Below are 22,500 nucleotides of genomic sequence, written 5' to 3'. Positions count from 1 at the left end.
CCTTCCTCCTTGCCCTTCCCTCCCTCCGTCCTCTTCTTCCTCCTTTCCCTTCCCTCTCTCCCCTCTCCTTGCCTCGCCTTTTGACCTATTTGAACCCATCCACAGCGTGTCCTCCATCCAAATGACACGCTCTCTCTCTCTCTCTCTCTCTCTCTCTCTCTCTCTCTCTCTCTCTCTCTCTCTCTCTCTCTCTGAAGATTCTCTTTTCTCACGCCACACTTGCCGTCTCACATTTTTCACTCATCCCCTTCGGTTTTCCCACACTTTAATTAGATGCATTAATTTTCTTAATATCAACGAAGCATTACCAGTTTTCACACAGTTATTTAGTCAAGAGACGGAACAAGGTCTCTTATTTAACAATCTTGATATTATTTGATACTGTTGCTGTTTTTTTTTTTTTTTTTCCCGCGTCTAATCAGTTTAGGTATTCACACGTTTCATTTCATTGTTTATCGTGTTGATATGTTTCTGGTTAGTTGTCTTGTTTCTGTCAATTGATTCTCCAGTTGTTTCCTGTTTGTTTAATTAATTTACAAACGCGTTTTTATCACCAGTTTCATTCTTTGTGTTCGTTTTATTGATATATTTATTGTATTTTTTTCTATTAGCACGTGGCCTTCATGTTATTTGGATAAAAGTCATTAGTGTGTTTAAACTTCAGTATCTTACAATTTTGATGATATAGAAAAGAAACATGAATTTTAGTCTCTCTCTCTCTCTCTCTCTCTCTCTCTCTCTCTCTCTCTCTCTCTCTCTCTCTCTCTCTCTCTGACCAGTTTTGACATTACCATCACTGTTTAATCCTCTTTTCCTCCAGGCGTTCATGTGTGACGGCCAGAATGACTGCGGCGACATGTCAGACGAGACAGATTGCCCCGACCGATGCCACTTCTACATGCGCACGTCGGGAGCCTCAATCGAGAGCCCCCAGTACCCCAAGAAGTACGGTCCCAACATGGACTGCAAGTGGACTCTGGAAGGACCCGTCGGCCACAATATTGTCCTCCAATTCTTCGAGTTCGATACCGAGAAGAACTTTGACACCGTGCAGATCCTTAGCGGGGGACGTACCGAGGACTCGGCTGTATCCCTCACCACGCTTTCCGGCCGCCAGGACCTCGCTGACCGTCTCTTCATCTCCGCCTCTAATTTCATGATCCTCAAGTTCAGGACTGATGCCACTGTGGAGAAGAGAGGATTCAGGTGAGAGATGACTGAAGTTTGTTGTAGTTTCAAGAGGGAGGTCTCGAGATAGTTTTCTGGTTTTGGTTAATCTCTGGCTCATTCTCTAGGGACTGGCACCTCTGTTGGCCTTTTTTTTTTTTTCTTTTTAAATAGAAATTTTGTTGCCCTTGTCTAGCGTCCTTATATAAAAAGGTGGTTTTGATAAATTTTTAGTTTACTTTTTACATTATTACTTCACACGTTATTATCACCATTATCGTGTTCACTTATGTTACGATTATTTTATGCCACCCTCGCAAAACTTACCTCATCTCTTTGACACCTTGATAATCTACATTTCACTTCACATAAACACCACACCACACCTTGCCACTGCTACAGGGACCCTCCACACAACACATCACTAAATCACTCCACGCTTACACCACCATCTCCACCTAAACATTCCATCACCACCTGCATTACCTCCACACAACACCATACCATACATCACCACCCACTGATCCTCTGTATAGCACACTAACCATCCCTACCTTCACATTACATTACCTCCATTACCATCACACCACCATACCATACAGTACATGCACTTCTCTATATATTTATTTTCAATTTTCTTGTATTTTACTTTTTTATATGTTTTCTTTATTTGTAAATTGAGACTGTAATGTGTAAAGAAATATATCAATGGGTTTATGATTAAGGATGTGCCAAATAGGAATCAGAAAGTTAATGCCACCTTGCAACACCTCTGTCATTGCCTTGCCCCTCTGCAGAGCCTCATGGAAGACAGAACCTCAAGACTGCGGAGGGGAGCTGATCGCCACACCCCAGGAGCAGATTATGACCTCCTACAACTACCCACTTGAGTACCCAGGTGGCCTCGAGTGTCTGTACCTCATCCGGACACAGAAGGGACGCGTCATCACTCTGGAGATCCTGGACTTTGATCTTGAGAGTGGTATGTAATTGTTTTGTGTTCTTTGGCAGTGTTATTGTTGATGTGGAGAATGATGTGTGTATAAGTGTTTTTTTTTTCCTTTTTCCAGTATGAGTATAGAATTGTAGCTTTTCCTTTTCTTATTAATGTTGTGAAGTATTAAATGAAGTTATATTAACCACTCAAAATTTACAGAAAAAAAAAGGTTTCATGCATTATTTTTTTGTTTGTTTGTTTGTTCAGTATTTCTGCCTTTCGATCTGCAATTTTCTTTTTCATCCTTCCTTCCATCCATCTTCCTTTCTTTTTCTTTTCTCTTATGTTGTACTTTCTTTTTAAGACCTACTTTTATTTTATATTACAACCTCTTGTTATTTTTCTGTTTTAACATCTTACTTACTTTGATAGACACACTTCTCTTTCCCATTATAATTTATCACCCTTTCTTTTCTTTCTTTATGTCTTACTTTACTTGATAGACACACTTCATTCCTGTTATAATCTATCATCCTTTTTTTTTTTTCCTCTCTCAACATCTTACTTTCCCTCACCAACGTAACCCTCTTACCCATCCCATCACAGAGAAGGACTTCATCTTGGTGCGTGATGGCAGCTCCCCCTCTGACTCCCTGCTGGCCAGACTCTCAGGTCCCCAGGAGAAGAACCCTCGCTTCATTGTGTCTACCGGCTCTGTCATCTACTTCTACTTATACACCAGCCTGGGCACCTCACACAAGGGCTTCAGAATTAAGTGAGTCTTCCTTTACTGGCATCATTCCATCTAACATCCTCATTTTCCTTTATGTTGTTGAAAAGAAATAAAAAAGGAATTGTTCTTTACGAAGTTCACTTATTTGTAGGTTTGGTTTTGCAGTTTTCAGTACAACTTATTTAGTGCCAAGAGTTTTCTATCTCTTAGGTATAAATTTTCTATCAAGTTTAGTTAACAGGAGTTTTCTTTCTCATTTTAATTTCTTTCACATTCTAGCTAAAGTTAACATCTCAAACTCAACATAAAAGCAACTTTTTTTCTCGCTTCTTACTCTTACATCCAAAATTAATTTCAGTTATGTGTATTCTCATTTCATTAATCATAGTTCAGATCTTTGCATGTATTTGTTTTTATACAAAGTCATTGGAGAAATAAGTAACCTGCATTTATTGAGTATATATTCCTGTGTACTAAATTTATAGACACTTTCATGGATTACAGAAACAACATTCATAACAGTCATTAATTTTCCTATAATAATGATAAAAACTAGATCGTGTGTCTTCACCAACCCCTACGTCCCATCAGGTACTACTCTGGGTGCTCCATCTCCCTGGAGGACACTCAGGGCACCATCACCTCCCCAGCGTATGGCATCAAGGACTACCCCACCAACCAAGAGTGCCGCTACCTCCTCAGGCGACCCGGAGGTGGCCCGCTCTCCCTCAAGGTGAGCTTTGGCCCCTGTCTATTTACCCTCATCCTTTCAACAACCTTCAGACTCTCCACTCCTCTGCCTTCTTTAAATAAAACAGATATTCATTTTTTTTTTCTTGACTTTGCTGGATGCATATAGTTTTTTACTCTGCCATCTTTGATAAAAACAGATGTACATATATGGATCTGGTATATTCATGGTCTTACATAATACATATTGTTTTTTCTCTACCTTCCTCAAATAAAGCTGGTGTATTTATTCATTTTTGTCTTTTCTTAATGTTATTGGGTACATGTAACTTTTAATTTTTTCCCTTCTTGACTTCAGTGTATCTGTGTTAGCCATTTTATGTAGCCAGTCTGTTTGCATAGTTACTCCCTATCCATTACTTCATGCTATGTTCCTTACTTTTATTTCTCCTATGTATTTCGTAACTTTAAAAGTGTATGTTACAGTACCACACTCACTCACTCATTCACTCCTTTTTGTCCACAGTTCAACAGCTTCAACGTCAAGGACAAGGATACTGTGCAGGTCTATGATGGCAAGACGTCCTCAGAGGGCATCCGTCTTCACTCTGGTGCCGGCTTCTCTGCCAACAACCCGCCCACCATCACCCTCACTGCCGCCTCAGGAGCCATGGTGCTGCTCTTCAACTCTGACCCCCTGCGCTCCTCAATCGGCTGGTCTGCTAACTTCTCTGCTGGTGGGTATTGGTGCAGGAGGTGATGGGATGTAAGAAGGATGATGACTAGTGTTACTGTATGGTATCCTTTACAATCTATCATAATTAGACCTTCTGGATTAGTGTGAGTCTCAAATGTAAATAGTTTATAGGTTATATCAACATGTGAGCAAAACTCTCAGAATCAATAATCAAAATAGAACAAAAAATAATGGGTTCAAGATTGAAAAAGTTAGATTTAAAAAAGAGATAGGAAGGAATTAAATCTTACATAGAGTGGTAGATGAATGGAACAGAGTCAGTTATCAAGTTGTTATTGCTGAGTAATTAGGGAGCTTTAAAAAGAAGGCTACACAAATTTATGGATGGGGATGATAGGAGAAAATAGGTATGTTTCATAAAGAGATTGCCATGTGTAAGTCTGATAGCTTTTTGCAGCTTCCCTTATTTTCTTGTGTTCTTGTATTCTTATATTTTCTCTTTCTTTCCCACAGACTGTCCTTCACTGGTAGCTGGGGAGGGTGCCATTGCCTCCTCCAGGGACACCTCCTTCGGCAGCGTGGTGACCTTCACATGTCCAGTGGGGCAGGAGTTTGCCAACAACCGCTCGTCCATTGTCACCACCTGCCAGCCAGGCGGGTCCTGGTCCATCGATTACATTCCCAAGTGTCAAGGTGAGAGAGGCAGGACTGGTCTAGAGTGGGTGTGGATAGTGGTGTGTTTGAGTGGTATTGTGAATTGATAAGGTGTGCGTAAAAGAGAGAGAGAGAGAGAGAGAGAGAGAGAGAGAGAGAGAGAGAGAGAGAGAGAGAGAGAGAGAGAGAGAATAACCACTTTCACAATCAAAGAATACAAGAAAATAAGAAGTTTAAGTGGGGTGAAATTTGAAGAGCTACATGAAGATAAGGGAAAGAGAAAGAGAGGATGCAGACACATAAGTGAACAAAAAACATACAAAAGTCAGAGAAAATTATGCAGCACATTCAAAATAAGAGAGAGAGAGAGAGAGAGAGAGAGAGAGAAGATCAACACCTTATATACTAATACCTGATCTGCCTCCCAAACAGTGGTGTACTGCGGGCCGGTGCCTCAGATTGACAATGGCTTCAGCATCGGCGCCACCAATGTCACCTATGAAGGCCGGGCCACCTACCAGTGCTATGCCGGCTTTGGCTTCCTCAGCGGCCAGCCCACCGAGTCCATAATGTGCACAGAGAAGGGACACTGGGAGAGACTGCCAGAGTGCATGGGTGAGTCTGTGTTCCTGGTGTTTGTGGTCCACTGAGCCTCAGAAGTGTGTTGTCTTGTGAACCAAAGTGTGCTTGGGTTATTAATTTTATCTAGTACATTTTGTTATATCCGAAGTGCTAAGTAATTGTATTAGTTGCAAAGTATATATTGATCCTCCCTTTTCATAGTCAATAGGTAGCTTTGAAAGAAGATGAGATAAATTTATGGATGAGGATGAGAGGTGGAAATAGGTAGATATGTTTAATAAAGGGACTGTCATGTGTTGGCCTGATGGCTTCTTGCATTTTCTCTTATTTTCTTATGTTTTTATGTTCTCTTAAAATTTTCCTCTTCTGTTCCCTGTCAATACAGCCTCCCAGTGCCCACCACTCCCAGAAACACCTCACGCTGAGCCAGAGGTCCTCAATGGAGGCGGCCGCAGCTATGGCACGGTGGTGAGGTTCGAGTGTGAGGCAGGCTACTACCGCACTGGTCTGCCCGTCATCCACTGCATGACCAACGGATCCTGGTCCGGTGAGGTGCCCACCTGCTCCAGGATTAGGTGCCATCAGTTCCCAGAGGTGAGTGACTGGGGCTCGTGTTTATTTACTCGATGATTGCTGCAGGTTTATGTTCCAGTTTGTGTTATTTATTATTTTTCATTTATTTAATTTTAGTTATTATTGTTGTTTTTGGAATGATTATTGGATTTACTTATTTATTTATTTCATTTATTTATTTTTGGCATGTGTGTATTGAGTTACTAAGAGTAAGAATTATTTGTGTGGGCATTTTGTCTCTCAGTTCCACACACCACCACTTACCACTCTTGCCTCACTTTCACAGATTGACAATGGGTTTGTGACTGACCTGTCCAGGGATTACTACTTTGGGGACGAGGCGCGAGTCCAGTGTCACCGAGGGTACCGCCTGATGGGATCCGCTATCATCCAGTGTGGCCCAGAACAGCAGTTCATCAACCTGCCTACGTGTCAAGGTGATTAATATATAGTTTGCTATTCTTCATTAGTTCATTAAGCTGCCTACATGTTAAGTTGATTAGTATATAGTTTGTTTTTCTTCATTAGTTCATTAAGCTGTGTACATGTCAAGGTGATAAGTATATACATTTTGTTATTCCTCTTTATTGACACTACAGGAGATGCTTGAAAGTAGTGTTAGCTATGCACTTTAATCTCACTCAGCAGAACTATTGATGGAAGATGAAAATACATATCTCTTTGACTCTTTGAATGTGTGCTAGTTCTTTGATCCTGTTGTCATGTGTGCTTCATCATGTGTTGTGCAGACATCAATGAGTGTGAGGCTGCCCAGTGTGACGCTGCCTCCACCGAGTGCCACAACAGCCCCGGTGCCTTCTCCTGCAAGTGCAAGGCTGGCTTCAGGCCAAACCTGGACTGTCGGCCAAGAGGTGACTTGGGTGTGTCTGATGGCGGGATTCCTGATGATGCCATATTTGTGTCCTCAACTGCTGCTGGCTACGAAAAGAATGTGAGTATCACTGTGTGTGTGTGTCTGTTTGTGTGTTTGTGTGTTGGGGTGGACAGGGAATGTGGCTGGGTGGACAGACATATTGCCTTTGTCATTGGTGTTGCCTCTTTGCCTCATTTACTTCCCTCACTTTACAGACTGTTCGGCTCAACTCTCAGCTTGGGTGGTGTGGCGCTGTGCCAGTGCCAGGCCGTAACTGGGTCATGGTGGATCTCCGGGTGCCCACAGTCATCATTGGCTTCCGCACACAGCCGGTGAATCGTCCAGAGGGCAAGATTGCCTTTGCCAAGTCCATCCGTCTGCAGTATACAGACGACCTCACTGACGTGTTCCGCGAGTACACTAACAATGATGGCTCCCCTGTTGAGTTCCGCATCACCTCTGGCGCCTCCCTCTCAGTGGTCAACCTGCCCACACCCGTTGAGGCGCGCTACATCCGTCTCAACATTGCCGATTATGATGAAGCTCCGTGTCTGAAGTTTGAGCTGATGGGATGTGCTCGCCAGGACTGCACTGACATCAATGAGTGTGGCGAGAATAATGGCGGCTGTGACCAGCGCTGCATCAACTCCCCGGGATCCTTCTCCTGCCTCTGTAATGTGGGTTATGAGCTCTTCACAGAAAACGGCACATCAGGATTCTACATTGAGCAATCTGAGTCTGGCCTGAGGGATGGTGACCACTATCAGCTGAACAAGACCTGTGTGCGCAAGATGTGCCCAACACTGACCTCGCCAGAGAATGGTGTCCTGCTGGACACCCGCAAAATGTTCCACTATGGTGACATGGTCAGCTTCCAGTGCAACTTTGGATACGTGATGGTGGGCACAGACACACTGGTCTGCACAAGCAATGGCATCTGGAATGGCACTCTGCCAGAGTGCCGATACGCAAGCTGTGAGCTCCTGCCTGATGACCCCGCCCAAGGCCTCAGTCTTGATGTGGGTGACTCAGAGACCTCTCTTGTGCCCTTCATGCAGAATGTCACTGTCAATTGTGCTGCCGAGGGCCGTCCATTGAGAGACACCCTCACTGCTGGTTTCCGTCAGTGTGTGTATGACCCCCTGGCTGGCAGAACTGACTACTGGCTGTCTGGTGTCATTCCTGAGTGTCCCCGTGTGGACTGTGGGGAACCTGCTGAGACCCCAGGTGCCACGTATGGCTTCACTGTGGACACACAGTTCCAGTCATCTTTCTTCTTTGGGTGTGAGGAGACCTTCAGTCTGGCAGGTCAGACAAGCCTCAATGACAATGCTGTGCGCTGCCAAGACGACTCCACCTGGGACTTTGGTGACTTGCGCTGTGAGGGTCCTGTCTGCTCTGACCCGGGCCACCCTCCTGAGGGCGTACAGATTGCCACCAGCTATGAGCAAGGTTCCAAGGTAAGCTTCCAGTGCACTCGGCAAGGCTACATCCCCATCACAGATGACCCTATCACCTGCGTGCGGGAGCCTGAGTGCCGTGTGGTGGCACCCATTGGCATCACTTCAGGCAAGATCCCAGCATCCGCCATCAACGCAACCTCACAGCGAGTGAATTATGAGGCTTTCAACATCCGCCTGAACTCTGCAACAGGCTGGTGTGGACAGCAGGAAGCTTTCACCTACGTAGCTGTGGACCTGGGTGTGGTGCACCGCGTCAAGGCCATGCTGGTGAAGGGCGTCATCACCAATGATGTTGTGGGACGACCCACAGAGATTCGCTTCTTCTACAAGGAGAATGAGGCAGACAACTACATCGTGTATTACCCGAACTTCAACCTGACAGCACGTGACCCCGGCAACTATGGTGAGCTGGCCATGATCACACTGCCCACTGTAGTGAAGGCACGCTTTGTCATCCTGGGCATCGTGAGCTATGACAAGAACCCTTGCCTCAAGTTTGAATTGATGGGCTGCCAAGATGAGCCTCCCAGCCAGCGCCTGCTTGGTTACGACATGGGCTACCCGTGGTGTGTTGACAATGAGCCACCACAGTTTGCTGATTGTCCCATCAACCCCATTGTGGTACAGAAAAATGTGGATGGCTACCAGGCTGTCAATTTCACAGTGCCCACTGCCTTTGATAACTCTGGTAGCATTGCCAGGACTGAAGTTCGCCCTGCTGGGTTTACACTACCAAAGTTTGTTCTTGAGGATATGATGGTCGAGTATCTTGCCTTTGACTTCGATGGAAATGTTGCTATTTGTCAGATCAACATCACAGTGCCGGACGACACCCCACCTGCCCTCACATGTCCACAAAGCTATGTCATCGAGCTGGTGGAGGAACAGGAGAACTATCGTGTCAATTTCAACTCATCCATCACACTTGCCAGTGTCAATGTGAGTGACAACAGTGGTGAGTATCACCTTCAGGTGCGACCTGAGGTGGCCCTGATCAGGGTGGGTGGCTATGAGAACGTCAGTGTTATCGCCACAGACCCATCAGGCAACACAGCTGCCTGCAGCTTCCAGGTGGCCGTGCAAGCCACAGCTTGTGTAGAGTGGGAACTGAAACCACCAGCCAATGGACGACTCAACTGTGCCCCAGACTTGAGTGAGGGAGTGGAATGTGTGGCCACCTGTGACTCAGGCTTCAGATTCACTGACAACATGCCCAGCAAGACTTTCACTTGCAAACAGGACCTATCATGGCAGCCGACCCGCGTTGTCCCAGACTGTGTCAGTGAAAACACTCAGCAGGCAAGTTATGACGTGGTGGCCGACGTGGTGTACCGTGCCAATGGGGCCGTTCAGCCCACCTGTCTGTCTCAGTACAAGTCGCTGCTGGAGCAGTACTATGAGAGCCTTAATGGGGTGCTTTCCGGTAGATGTTCTGCTGCCTTCAATGTGGCTATTGACCTTGTGTTCCACGACACACGTCTTGACCTGACTGAGGAGAATGTGGTTTCTGTGGAGTATGTGGTGCGCCTCACACCAGAGGTGAAGCAGAAGGAACTGTATGACTTATGTGGCTCCACACTGTCCCTCATCTTTGATCTGAGTGTGCCTTCCACCTCAGCTGTAATTGAGCCACTCCTCAGTCTGTCCTCTGCCGGCAATGCCTGCCCACCCATGCGTGCCCTCAACTCCAATGTGACTCGTGGCTTCACTTGCAATGTTGGCGAGGTGCTCAACACAGAGACCACTGTGGTGCCCCGCTGCCTGCACTGCCCTGCGGGAACCTTTGCACCCCAGAATGAGGGGATGTGCTCCCCATGCAAGCGAGGATTCTATCAGGATGAGAGTCGCCAGGGTTCCTGCAAGCAGTGCCCACCTGGCACCTACACACGTCATGAAGGCAGCAAGGCCCTGCTGGACTGTGTTCCTGTCTGTGGATATGGAACTTACTCCCCCACTGGCCTGGTGCCATGCCTCAACTGTCCCCACAACTCCTACACAGAGACACCCCCTGTGGATGGATTCAAGGAATGTAAGGCCTGTCCTCCTGAAACTTTCACTTATGCCGCTGCCACCTCCTCACAGCAACTGTGTCGCCGCAAGTGCCGCCCAGGTGCTTACTCTGATACTGGCCTGGAGCCCTGTGCCCTTTGCCCCCTCAACTTCTACCAGCCCTTCGAAGGTCGCACCACCTGTCTTGAGTGTGAGACTGGCAACCGCACTGTGAATGCTGGCTCATCCACCCCTCGTGACTGTCAGCCTGTCACCTGCACAGATGGCACCTGCCAGAATGGTGGAGTGTGTCTGGCACGGCAGCACCAGGTGCAGTGCTACTGTCCTGCAGGCTTCACTGGCAGGTTCTGTGAAGTTGATGTGAATGAGTGTGCCTCAAGGCCTTGCTACAATGGTGGCACCTGTGTTGACCTGCCACAGGGCTACCGCTGTGACTGCCTACCCAGCTACAGTGGCCAGCAGTGCCAGGAAGAAGAGACTGACTGTGTGGAGGATGCCTGCCCTGCCCGTGCCATGTGCAAGGACAACCCTGGCAGAAACTCTTATGAGTGCCTCTGCCGTTCTGGCTACACAGGTCCTGCCTGCAACATCACCGTCAACCCATGCACGGAGAGTGGCAACCCATGTGCCAATGATGCCATCTGTGTGCCACTAGAGCAGGGCCGCTTCCGCTGCCAGTGTCAGCCTGGCTGGGAAGGTCGTCTCTGTGAGACCAACATTGATGACTGTGCTGATGTCCCGTGTCTCCTGGATGCCAATTGCACTGACCTTGTGCACGACTTCCGTTGTGACTGTCCCACTGGCTTCGCCGGCAAGCGGTGCCACATCAAGGTGGACCTGTGCCAGCCATCCCCTTGTGCTAATGGCATTTGTGTTGACCGATTCTTTGAGCATGAATGTATCTGTCACCCAGGATGGTCAGGTGAGGAGTGTGACATCAACGATGATGAGTGCGCCTCCCAGCCCTGCATGAATGGTGGCCAGTGTCTGGACGAGGTGGACGGCTTCCGCTGTGCCTGTGACACTGGTTACACAGGCAGCATCTGCCAGCACACCATTGATGACTGTGCTTCTGACCCCTGCCAGAATGGTGGCACCTGTGTGGATGAGCTGGACGGCTTCACCTGTGAGTGCCGACCAGGCTTCGTGGGACTACAGTGTGAGGCGTCCATTGATGAATGCATCAGCAATCCCTGCAATCCTGAGGGTACCGCCAAGTGTCTTGACCTGGACAACATGTTCCGCTGCCGCTGCAACCCAGGCTATGAGGGAGAATTCTGCGAGCATAACATTAACGAATGTTCCTCCAACCCATGCATGAACGGCGCCATCTGTCTTGATGGGGTGAATGACTTCTCATGCACCTGCAAGGCAGGCTGGACTGGAAAGCGATGCGAGAATGACATTGGTGGCTGTGAGGGCCTGCCATGCCTCAATGCTGCCCAGTGCATCAACTTGTTCCAGGACTACTTCTGTGTCTGTCCCTCTGGCACCGATGGCAAGCGGTGCCAGGTGACTCCTGAGCGGTGTGTGGGCAACCCCTGCATGAACGGTGCCTCGTGCCAGGACTACGGCTCTGGCCTCAACTGCACCTGCTCCAGGGACTACACTGGTGTAGGCTGCCAGTACGAGTTTGACGCCTGTGAGGCTGGACTGTGCCGGAATGGTGCCACCTGTGTGGACCGTGGCACTGGGTATGAATGTGTGTGTCCTCCAGGATACACAGGCACCCACTGTGATCAGGACATCATGGACTGCACCCAGACATCCTGCCCACCAGGAGCAACCTGCATTGACCTCACAAATGACTTCTACTGCAAGTGTCCCTTCAACCTCACTGGCGAGGACTGCAGGAAGGTCATCAACATTGACTATGAACTTTACATCAATGATGAAAGCAAAGCCTCTAGTGCATCCCTGGCTACACCCTTTGAGCTGGGCGAGGCCACCTCCTTCACTCTGGCCTTCTGGGTACAGTTTGCTGTCCAGGATGATCTTGGCACCATTTTCACGCTCTACTCTGTCTCGTAAGTGTAGAAGAGAACCACAATTGTCTTGTGCAGTGTGGAATGTAAATTACTATTTTTAGAATTAATTCATTCAAGTGTTAAGTAGGTAAACACTTTGCAATGCAAGTGAAAGATGGAGTCATCATGAGAAATGAAGTATATAATCACTTAGTCTTTCTTGATATACTTCAGTATCTACAGTTTTCTTTTACCTTACCGTGCCTCTCCTCCCCTGCCCACAGGAGCCCCTACGTGCCTACCAACAAGCGGGTGCTGCTGCAGGCCACCAACACTGGCATAGCAATAGAGTTCTTCAAGGACATCAAGGAGTTTGTAACATACCGCACTAACATCCCGGTGAACGACGGCCAGTGGCATCATGTGGCACTGGTGTGGGATGGCATGGCTGGCACCATCACGTTGACCACTGACGCTGTGGTCGTGGCTCAGGTTGAGGACTTTGGTCAAGGTCGTCACTTGCCCATGTTGTGAGTACCTGCAGTGTGTATTCATAAAATATTGAAATTATTGTTTGAAATTGAACACTCAGGGAATCAAGAATAGAATAATTTGGAGGCCTCAGGTAGAAATACTATCAGTAAACAAGATAAGCTATCTATTTATACTTAGCTTTTTTCTCTCATATTTTGTTATGGCTGCAGCTCTCTCATGTATGTGATTTGTTCTGCAGTGGCTGGGTCACGCTGGGATCTGTGGAATCTGAATTTAGTGGCTACAAGAATGAGCGAGGCTTCCATGGCCGCATTGCTCGCCTCAACGCCTGGAACAGACCTCTGGACTTCAGAGCAGAAATTCCCAAGATGGTATGTGAGTGTGTGTGTTGAGGAGGATAGAGGCACAAATTTGTCTCTCATCCCCTTTTGGTTTTTCCTTCTATTTGATCTTCCAAGAAGCTTCTTCCTTATTTTCCTTTAACATCCTTTCCATACAGTCAAGATATTTAACACCACATGAAGAAGAAACCTACACAACAGGTTTTAATTCATTTTCTGCAAAGAATCTGGGTTAAATTTAATAAAAAATTGTACATATAAAAACAAGCAATTTTAGTCTTATTGCACCATCATCACCATTATTTCAGTTAACACACTTATTTTTCCCTATGAGGTTATGTAACATGAGTTTTTTGCAGTCATAGACAATCTCCTCTCTAACATTCATGCTTGTCATGTCTGTTTCCAGGCCTTAATTGGTCTCCTGTCAGCTACTTCCTGCTTGCATTACAAACCAATAACAAGCAGCACATCAGCACTCACATCCTCATCATGACTCTCGCTGCCCCTCACAGGTTCGCTCTTGCATGAACTCCCCTGTGATGTTTGACGGCCTGCTGCTGCGCTGGTCCGGCTACGACAAGGTGAAGGGCAACGTGGAGCGCATCGGACCATCCACCTGTGGCCAGTACGTGTGTCCGCCAGGCTACACCAGGGACTGCATGGTGCTGGAGAGGGACAAGACACCACCCCGCGTTGACCACTGCCCTGGCGATATGTGGGTCATTACTCACAACGGTTCGGCTGTGGTGGACTGGGACGAGCCACTCTTCACCGACAACATTGGCGTCACGAACCACCTTGACAAATCCGGCTACTCTCCAGGACAGGTGAGTGCTGCTCTGCCACCCACTACTCTTACTCTACTTGTATGCATTCTATTATTGCACACTTCAGTATCTTAAACACTGTGAATGGCCATGTATTTTAATTATATCTAGAAATATTTTATTGGTGGTATCCTAAAAGTTTCTAATTCCCAACCTCATCTCACCCAACTTTCTTGACTGTCACCTTCAGGCCTTCTCCTGGGGCACCTATGATGTGGCCAGAGTGGCTTATGATGCTGCAGGGAATGCCGGCACCTGCTACTTCAAGGTGTATGTGTTGGAGGACTTCTGCCCCAAGCTGGAGGATCCCGTGGGTGGCGTCCAGCGATGCACTGACTGGGGCCCTGGAGGCAGGTTCAAGGTGTGCAAGATTGAGTGTAATGAAGGACTCAAGTTCTCTACTGAGGTAAGAAAGAGAATTTTTATGTGTGTTTATCAATGTTTATTTCTGCATTAATTGTTAATTTATGCATTTGAGTTTATTTGCTTGGGTTTCTTGTTGTGTTCTATATTTTGTTAATCGTTGCTGTTCTTGTCTCTTTGTGTCACCTTAATTCCTTGTCTTTTTATAATTTTTTGAGTTCTCTTTTTCTGCTTTATTTCTTTATGGACATTTACTTACATATTCAAATACATATCTTACAAGTGTTTTCTCTCTCTCTCTCTCTCTCTCTCTCTCTCTCTCTCTCTCTCTCTCTCTCTCTCTCTCTCTCTCTCTCTCTCTCTCTCTCTCTCTCTCTCTCTCTCTCTCTCTCTCTCTCTCTCTCTCTCTCTCTCTCTCTCTCTCTCTCTCTCTCTCTCTCTGCTTTTCCTTCACATGACTCATTACTAACATACTATCTTCAGGTGCCAGACTTCTACACCTGTGGAGCTGAGGGCTTCTGGCGCCCTACAGAGGACCCCACTGCCCAGATGGTGTACCCTGCCTGTGCCCCTGCCACTCCTGCTCAGAGGGTCTTCAACATCAACATGCAGTTCCCATCATCTGTCATTTGCAATGCCGCTGGCCAGAATGTACTTAGTGAGAGAATCAGACATGTGAGTATTAAAAGTTGACTACAAGGTCTGTATACACCATTGATCTGCTTTTTTTTTATATAGTTCTATGGCCTCAGTCTTCATGTTTTTTGGTAATTACAGCATCTTCTGCAATTAATGAAAGGATCTGTCTTTTCTGGTGCAATTCACTTCAATCACACATCCCCACACTTCAAAGCAATCATTAACCAAGGATTTTCTTGAACCCAACTTAATTTTTGACTACTCTCTCCCCCTCAGGCTCTCAACAAACTCAACTCTAGGTGGAACTTCTGTACTGACACCACGGCCTCCAGTGGAAAGTGCAACGGCCTGGACGTGCTGGTGGACTGCTCCAGGAGGAACAGAATCGCTCGGGAAGCAGAGCCTGAGAGGCAGAAGCGCCAAGCTGCTCCAGAGACAGATGACGTGTATGAGGTCAAGATTACCTTCCCCTCAGTCAAGTAAGTTTTGATAAGGATGTGTATGTTTGTGTGCAGTTCATGAAAATCTGTCTGTTTTTTTTTCCCTCTTTTGAAAGTCTGCATCTGTTTGTTTCACTCTATTGAAAGTCAACTCAAGTTCATATTACTGCATCTTTTGTCTGTTTTGATGATTTTCATTGGAGTTGTTTTCCTCCCTCGACTCCTGCTGAGAACCTCCTTCCATGACTTCCAGTGGCAGCCTACTTCTCCCTTTTCTTTATGAAAACTTATCTTTCATCTTGATTTGATTTGGCATCTACCAGTTTTTAATATCTGATTCATGTGAATTTATTATAGTTTTGCAAGAGGAAAGTAACATCCATAAGTCATATAACAGTGGCTTGTTTCAATGTGGGATGATTTACTGTCTTCATTTTCCCCACACAGAAAAAATAATAATTTACTACATACAATTACCACTGTGTTTTATGTGAGCCACATTTTAGTGTTTTCTCAAATGATTAAATGCATTTCAGCAAACACCAAAAACTAAACTCCCCAGCCACTGCCTTAAACACACCACCACCACCATCACCACCACCACCACCTCCACCACCACCACCACCACCACCACCACCACCACCACCACAAGTGCATCCCAGCATGACACAACCATGATTCTAAGGCACACTGAACTCAAACACAGCATGATTCATTTGCAAATAGAGAGAGAGAGAGAGAGAGAGAGAGAGAGAGAGAGAGAGAGAGAGAGAGAGAGAGAGAGAGAGAGAGAGAGAGAGAGAGAGAGAAACACAAACAGAAAACAACAACCCATTCAAATAAAAGAGCATGCAAAACGAAGATGAACCATGCAGTCACAGATAACACCTTGACCTTGACTTTCTCCTTTGACCTGACCTGACCTTCCCCCAGTGAGGCGCGGCAGAAGAGGGACACAGATCAGGCTTACCAGTATAACCTGAGAGTGTCCTTCCAGTCCAAGAAGTAAGAGTCGGGTGTCCCATAAATAAAAAGCGAAATAAACAAAAGCACCTCCACTAACTAGCCTGTAATAGCCATCTAGACTGTACCATATAACTAGCATCTTAAATTTTTAGCTGGTTTTTTTCCTCCATTAGCCACCTCACCATAGCATAGTTCCTTTTAGTTATTTTTTTTTATGTAGTACCTGTAAAAACATATGTGGTTATTGTAATTCTTTTATTATCATTATCTTTTGTGGTGTTATGGTTTACAGATATTATTGTTTTTATTATTGTTATTATTGGGTTTATGAAGTACAGTATGTATAGTTCGTATGTTATTTTTCTTTGGAGTTTTACAAAACTCTTTGGTTTGATTCAACTTTTTTTTTTTTCGTCTATTTATTTATTGACTTATTTATAGTACTGCTGCTGTTAAAAGAATGCTTTGCTTTCACTGAAACTTAGCACTTCACATAGCTACTTAGCTGGTGTGCTGGGAGGTGGTGCTTCAGTCTTAGACGCTGTTCAATTGTTGACATGTCCTGCCCAGGGAAGGATGTGATAAAAAGATAGATGAATAGAACTGTTAGTTGAACCACATAGTTGAGAGATGCACTGAAGACCTGGTGATAGAGAAGAAATGTAAAAAAAGTAATAATACACGGCATGGATGGAAAGGTATCAAGGAAGTGCTGGATGACTAGTGAGTGATGGAAGGGATGGTGATTATCTCACAGTGCATCAGGAAGCTGTTGCTTGAGAAGTATTTGGAGGAGGATGGTGATTAACTAAAGGTGTATATAGTATATAGATAGATAGATATATAGATAGATAGACAAGTAAATAATCAACAGAGGACTCTTAGCAGCATTATATGGTGACGACCAGAGGATGGCAAAAAGAGGCGAGACAGGCAGTGAATTAGATGGCAAGAAAAGATCTGAAGTTTAGCTGGGGTGGCTTGGAATAGATAAGCATCTGATGATATGAGTAGAGGTTTGGAAACTTTCACCCTGCAGTAGTCATAGATGGTGGTGATTATGTTGATGGTAATGTAATGTGATTGACAGTTCAAAGCAGAATTAACTGTTACACCTTCACTAGCTGCCAGCCCTTTAGTGTGCCTGTGACGGCCACCAGTCTGTGCCTCTCTCTGCTACGTGAGGTGTCTGTCAGATGAAGGGGGGTCAAGTGTATAGTGGGCTTGTGTGGTGGGTGATGTGTGGTGCTGCCAGCTGGTGCTGAGCGGCCTGCTGGTCTGAGAGGAGTGCTTGCTGAACTTTTTGCTGCTGCGTGAAGTGAACACCCTCCCTTTCCGTCCCTTCCTCCCTCCCACTGGCCTTCCTTCCTCCTGTCTGCTACACACTCATAAAGCTTACATTTATATGCAGTAATTAACGCAAACCTATTTACAATCATACTTACAATTACAATTAAGCTTGCATGATATTGTTACTGGGTAGCATTTCATAATTTTTTTGAACCCAGTGTATGATCATTGTTACCAGAACACATCACAATAAAACAAGCTTCTCTGCTGCCTCTTAAAGTACTGTGTGTTTTGAAAAAACTTTTGGAAGAATTTTGTTGAAGAAATTTAAATGCAGCATTCCCATAATGGGTTAATGTTTTGGTCTGCCATAATTTTTTGTGATGTGAAGTGTGAGAAACAGTTGTCATTTTTATTAATTTGATCTATCTTGCCTCCCTCCCCATCGCTGCACAGTGACCCGATCTCCACCACGGATGACCAGGTAGAGTCCACAGTGAGGCAAGTCATTGAGTCCATCATCCTGGAAGAAGACCAGTTTGATGTGCGGGACGCCCTTCCCAACGTGGTGCCTGACCCGTCCTCCCTCCTGCTGAAGTCTGAGTACTCTTGTCCTGTTGGCAAGGTGAGTCTGGATGCCCATCATCCCTGTGGCCCTCTCAGCCATCTTATGACAGTTATTTGTGTTGTCATCTTTGCATTATTCTTGTCACTGGGTTATTTATACATGCTGCTGCCATGCTTATGTCACCTCAGGGTGCTAGAGCGGTGCCTAACTGAGTGTGTTTTGCCACAGGTTGTGGTTGGCAGTGAGTGTGTGGACTGTGCCACAGGATCTTACTACAAGTTGGAGACAAGGACCTGTGTGCCTTGTGAACTGGGCTCATACCAGAATGAGATTGGGCAGGTGGCATGCAAGCCATGTCCACAAATTGCTGGCCGTGGCGGCGTTACCAAGAACACCGGCGCCCGCTCCGTGGGTGAGTGCCAGGAGCGCTGTGCTGCAGGAAGATATTTTGATGAGGAGATTGGTGTGTGTCGCTCTTGTGGCTACGGATACTTCCAGCCTGAAGAAGGCAAGTTTGCATGCACACGGTGTGCCCGAGGCCTCACCACCCGCACCAGGGAAGCTGTGTCCTCCTCTGAGTGCCGAGAGGAGTGTGAGTCTGGGCTCCAGCTGGGTAAGACTGGACCCTGTGAGCCCTGCCAACGTGGCACCTACCGCACCAAGGGCATCCATGCCGCCTGTGTGCCCTGCCCACAGGACCGCACCACTATGGGACCCGGTGCCTCCACCGTGGAGGAGTGCTCTCTGCCCACCTGCACTGCTGGCACCTTCCTCTCCAGCCTCAATGGCGTGCACGAATGTCTCAAGTGTCCCAAGGGCACATACCAGCCTGAGGCACTGCAGACATCCTGCATTGACTGCCCACAAGACACCTCCACTCGTGATGTGGGCGCCACCTCCCTTGAGGAATGCTCCAACCCCTGTGAGGTGCATGGTGAGAAGATGTTGTGTGATCCCAATGCTCTGTGCCTCTTCATTGCTGAGACCAACGACTTTGAATGTCAGTGCAAGCCAGGCTTCAATGGCACTGGGAAATACTGCTCAGGTGAGTACTTGGGTTGGCTTCCCAGGGCTGGGTGAGGGCTGTGGTAGGCAGCTTTCCTCCCTGAAAGATGTGCAGACATAGACCTTAGATAAAACTCACCTCATCTGGAACATACTTTTGAACTTAGTATATATCTTGACCCATTAAATACAAGCTGCTCTTACCACAGCAGAACATTATACTCAGTATAATTATGCAAGTAGAATTAGGTGGTGCATGGAGTGGGATGATCAACTGATGTGTGTTTGTGTTGTTCAGACAAGTGTGAGAACTTCTGCCAGAACAACGGTGTCTGCAAGAAGGACGACGATGGGGAACCTTACTGTGTGTGCTCTGGCTCCTTCACTGGCAACAAGTGTCATGTGAGTATTGGTCACAAGTGGATTTCAAACAGCAGCAGACCTGTAGACTCTAACATAAGAAAAAAGTAGCTACAGTAATAAATGAGAGAAAGGTGCAATTTAAGCCTGCCATTGTTTGTGGGGGAGGATACAGATACTTATTGGTAAGGTAATGTGTTGTACCTGTAGTATAGATGGGGTGCAGCATAAAGGTTATGTGTGCTCTTGTGTCAGAAGAAGATTGGTGTTCCATTCTTTGACAATAAGACATAATCCAGGTATGACCACTTGTAGGCTGGGAGAACAAGTTATCAGAAGCAAACTTTTCTGAACCATTTAGAAACATCATAACATCATTTCAGTATCCATAACACAAACCAAAACTTCTGCTCTCCTCCCTGTGCAGGTCAAGAGTGACTTCACATACATCGCTGGTGGCATCGCAGGTGCTGTTGTGTTCCTCATTCTGATTGTGCTGCTTGTCTGGATGATCTGTATCCGAGCCACCAGGAAGAGGGAGCCCAAGAAGAGCTTCCTTGCCCAGCCGTCCATTGACCCCAACGGCTCTCAGGTAAAGGAGGATGTACCAACAGCAGCAGCAGCAACAGCATTAGTAATTATTATAGCAGGAGCAGCATAATAGTTGTACAGGTTTAGAGATGTTAGTAATAGCAATAGTAATACTAATGAGAACAGTCTTTGTGGGAAAAAATGTTAAAACAAATCCCATATAAAGTGAGGAAATGTATTCATAACAAAAAGACGAAAGAAATATTTGATACACAAGTGGAATAGTGTGGCAGAGGAAAGCAGGGAACGGTAAAGGAAGAAAAATAGAATGGTAAACATGTTTGCTCAACCCTCTACACTTTCCCTTCACTTTCTACCTTGGCTTGTAGTTGTTACCATGAAGATATACATCAAACTTGTCTTTTGATGCCATTTCTCATTCTCATTTTCTCCTCTTCCTCCTCCTCTTGCTCCTCCATCTTCTTGTCCACACATAGGCAACTCTCAAGCAGACTATCTCTCCACAGGTGAACTTCTACTATGGAGCCCCAGCACCTTATGCGGAAAGCATCGCCCCCTCCCACCACTCCACCTACGCCCATTACTATGATGACGAGGAGGATGCCTGGGAGATGCCAAACTTCTACAATGAGACTTACATGAAGAGTACGTCTTGAGGAGCTGAGGCCTCCCCCTATTCTTGCCCTTGCTCTCCTCATGCCCAGCACTGACTGACTGACTGATGGACTGAGTGGTGGGGTGCAGTGTGTGTCCTATCAGTCAGTTTGTCATGCATGTGTTTCCTGCTGTGGCTGACTGACTGACTGACTGACAGGAAGGGAATGTTATGTGTCTATGTTTGTGTCTTGTCAGTCAGTGTTTTCTGTCTGTCTTTGTTTGTGTATTTCTCAGTGACTGACTGATGAAGAGAAAGAAGTGTTACAAGTCAATGTTTGTGTCCTTTGTCAGTCACTCTCTCCTTTTCTGTGCATTCTTTAGTGCCATCTGACTGACTAATTGACTGGCAGGGAATGTAAGTCAGTCCATGTCCTGTGTTTGTCTGTCCTTATTACTCTGACATTCATTGTGTCCAGCTGACTGACTGACTGACTGATGGATGGACTGAGTGGCAGGGATACAGTGTGTTTTCCTATCATTCAGCCTGTCATGCATGTGTTTCTTCCTGGGTGAATGTTACATGACTTTTATACAGTTCTGTTGGCACCTCATCTCTACCTGCTGTTCCCATCCATGCATTCTCTCATTAGTTTCACTCTCATTCTGTGTTCTCTCAGCAACAGCAACAGAAAAAAAACTTGTACTATGTTTGATGTTGAATAAAGTGTGCTGTTATGTACAAAGTTTATAATGATAATGATTATAATGCATGTTATATAGTCTTAATATTCTATTTATGTGAACTGTGCATCCGTGTTACTAATAATACCATACTATTTTGTTAAGCGTTGTTTGCATGCCTCTACTGTCTTTGATTAAAACTCCCAACTAACCCTGACCTCCCCAAACCAGCTGGATTCCAGAATGGCGCCGGGAACAGCCTGGCTCGATCCAACGCTTCCATCTACGGCAACAAGGAAGACCTGTATGACCGCCTCCGCAAACACGCTTATCAGGGGAAGAAAGGTGAGGAGGACTGAGCAGGAGAGGAGAGAAGGAGGCACGGCTGGCTGGCTGGCTGACAGGATGTTCTGCTTAGTGTGTGTTTGCATGTGAGAAACAAAATACGTGTTTGAGAAAGTACCATATAACACTGAGGTGAACGTGTAAGTCCGCCAAGCACGTGTTTGTAATTAAGAGCTTGAAGTATGGACACCTGATGGCAGCCGAGGAAAGCAGCATGAGAGCCACGGCAGCTGTGGCCTGAGCTACTTAAGCAACCCAAGCAAACACACTCACACACACCCCCTAAAAACAACAAGAGAAAAGGTTGAATCAAATACTCATCACTCATAGCTGCATGTCAGTCAGCTCGTATGTACTACTACTGCAGGACTGCATGATGATGTGTTGTATTTATGTGAGCACTGAATGACGAGCTGCATGTGATGAGGAGCTGCTGCACATAGAGACGCCTTAAGCTGATGTATGTGACTGTGTGTTTGAGTGTGTGTGTGTCTGTGAGTGTGTGTGTACTTTGAGAGCGGAGGGTGCCAGCAACACTGAAAGCCACAAGCCAGACTTTCTATGACTTCAGACTTCCCAGCTCGCAGTGTCAAGACAGTGCTATGCTCGTTGGGTGCTGTAGATGAAATGTAGACAAACAAACACAGCAAATAACATAAATATCTTGGACATCACATGAAC

At 46.1% G+C, this 22,500-nt stretch overlaps 1 protein-coding gene across 1 annotated transcript in view; it reads left to right on the top strand.

Moving 5' to 3' along the window:
• Window positions 1–22,500, top strand: part of LOC135088728 (uncharacterized) — a gene marked incomplete at its 5' end in the record, with an annotated part of 97,362 nt that overhangs the window by 72,916 nt on the left and 1,946 nt on the right. Inside the window, 23 exons of the mRNA XM_063983700.1 lie at window positions 821–1,206; window positions 1,965–2,149; window positions 2,711–2,879; window positions 3,429–3,570; window positions 4,054–4,264; window positions 4,738–4,917; window positions 5,311–5,493; window positions 5,846–6,054; window positions 6,320–6,470; window positions 6,783–6,985; window positions 7,123–12,407; window positions 12,632–12,877; window positions 13,081–13,213; window positions 13,699–14,013; window positions 14,204–14,419; window positions 14,860–15,051; window positions 15,292–15,494; window positions 18,168–18,336; window positions 18,508–19,324; window positions 19,583–19,686; window positions 20,072–20,236; window positions 20,703–20,841; window positions 21,706–21,819. Coding sequence (XP_063839770.1) covers window positions 821–1,206; window positions 1,965–2,149; window positions 2,711–2,879; window positions 3,429–3,570; window positions 4,054–4,264; window positions 4,738–4,917; window positions 5,311–5,493; window positions 5,846–6,054; window positions 6,320–6,470; window positions 6,783–6,985; window positions 7,123–12,407; window positions 12,632–12,877; window positions 13,081–13,213; window positions 13,699–14,013; window positions 14,204–14,419; window positions 14,860–15,051; window positions 15,292–15,494; window positions 18,168–18,336; window positions 18,508–19,324; window positions 19,583–19,686; window positions 20,072–20,236; window positions 20,703–20,841; window positions 21,706–21,819 — 10,117 coding nt within the window. The remainder of the gene's footprint in view (window positions 1–820; window positions 1,207–1,964; window positions 2,150–2,710; window positions 2,880–3,428; window positions 3,571–4,053; window positions 4,265–4,737; window positions 4,918–5,310; window positions 5,494–5,845; window positions 6,055–6,319; window positions 6,471–6,782; window positions 6,986–7,122; window positions 12,408–12,631; window positions 12,878–13,080; window positions 13,214–13,698; window positions 14,014–14,203; window positions 14,420–14,859; window positions 15,052–15,291; window positions 15,495–18,167; window positions 18,337–18,507; window positions 19,325–19,582; window positions 19,687–20,071; window positions 20,237–20,702; window positions 20,842–21,705; window positions 21,820–22,500) is intronic.

The sequence above is a fragment of the Scylla paramamosain genome, chromosome 31 (genome assembly GCF_035594125.1).
Source record: "Scylla paramamosain isolate STU-SP2022 chromosome 31, ASM3559412v1, whole genome shotgun sequence".
Lineage (NCBI taxonomy): Eukaryota > Metazoa > Arthropoda > Malacostraca > Decapoda > Portunidae > Scylla > Scylla paramamosain.
This window is presented reverse-complemented; position numbering and strand designations above follow the sequence as displayed.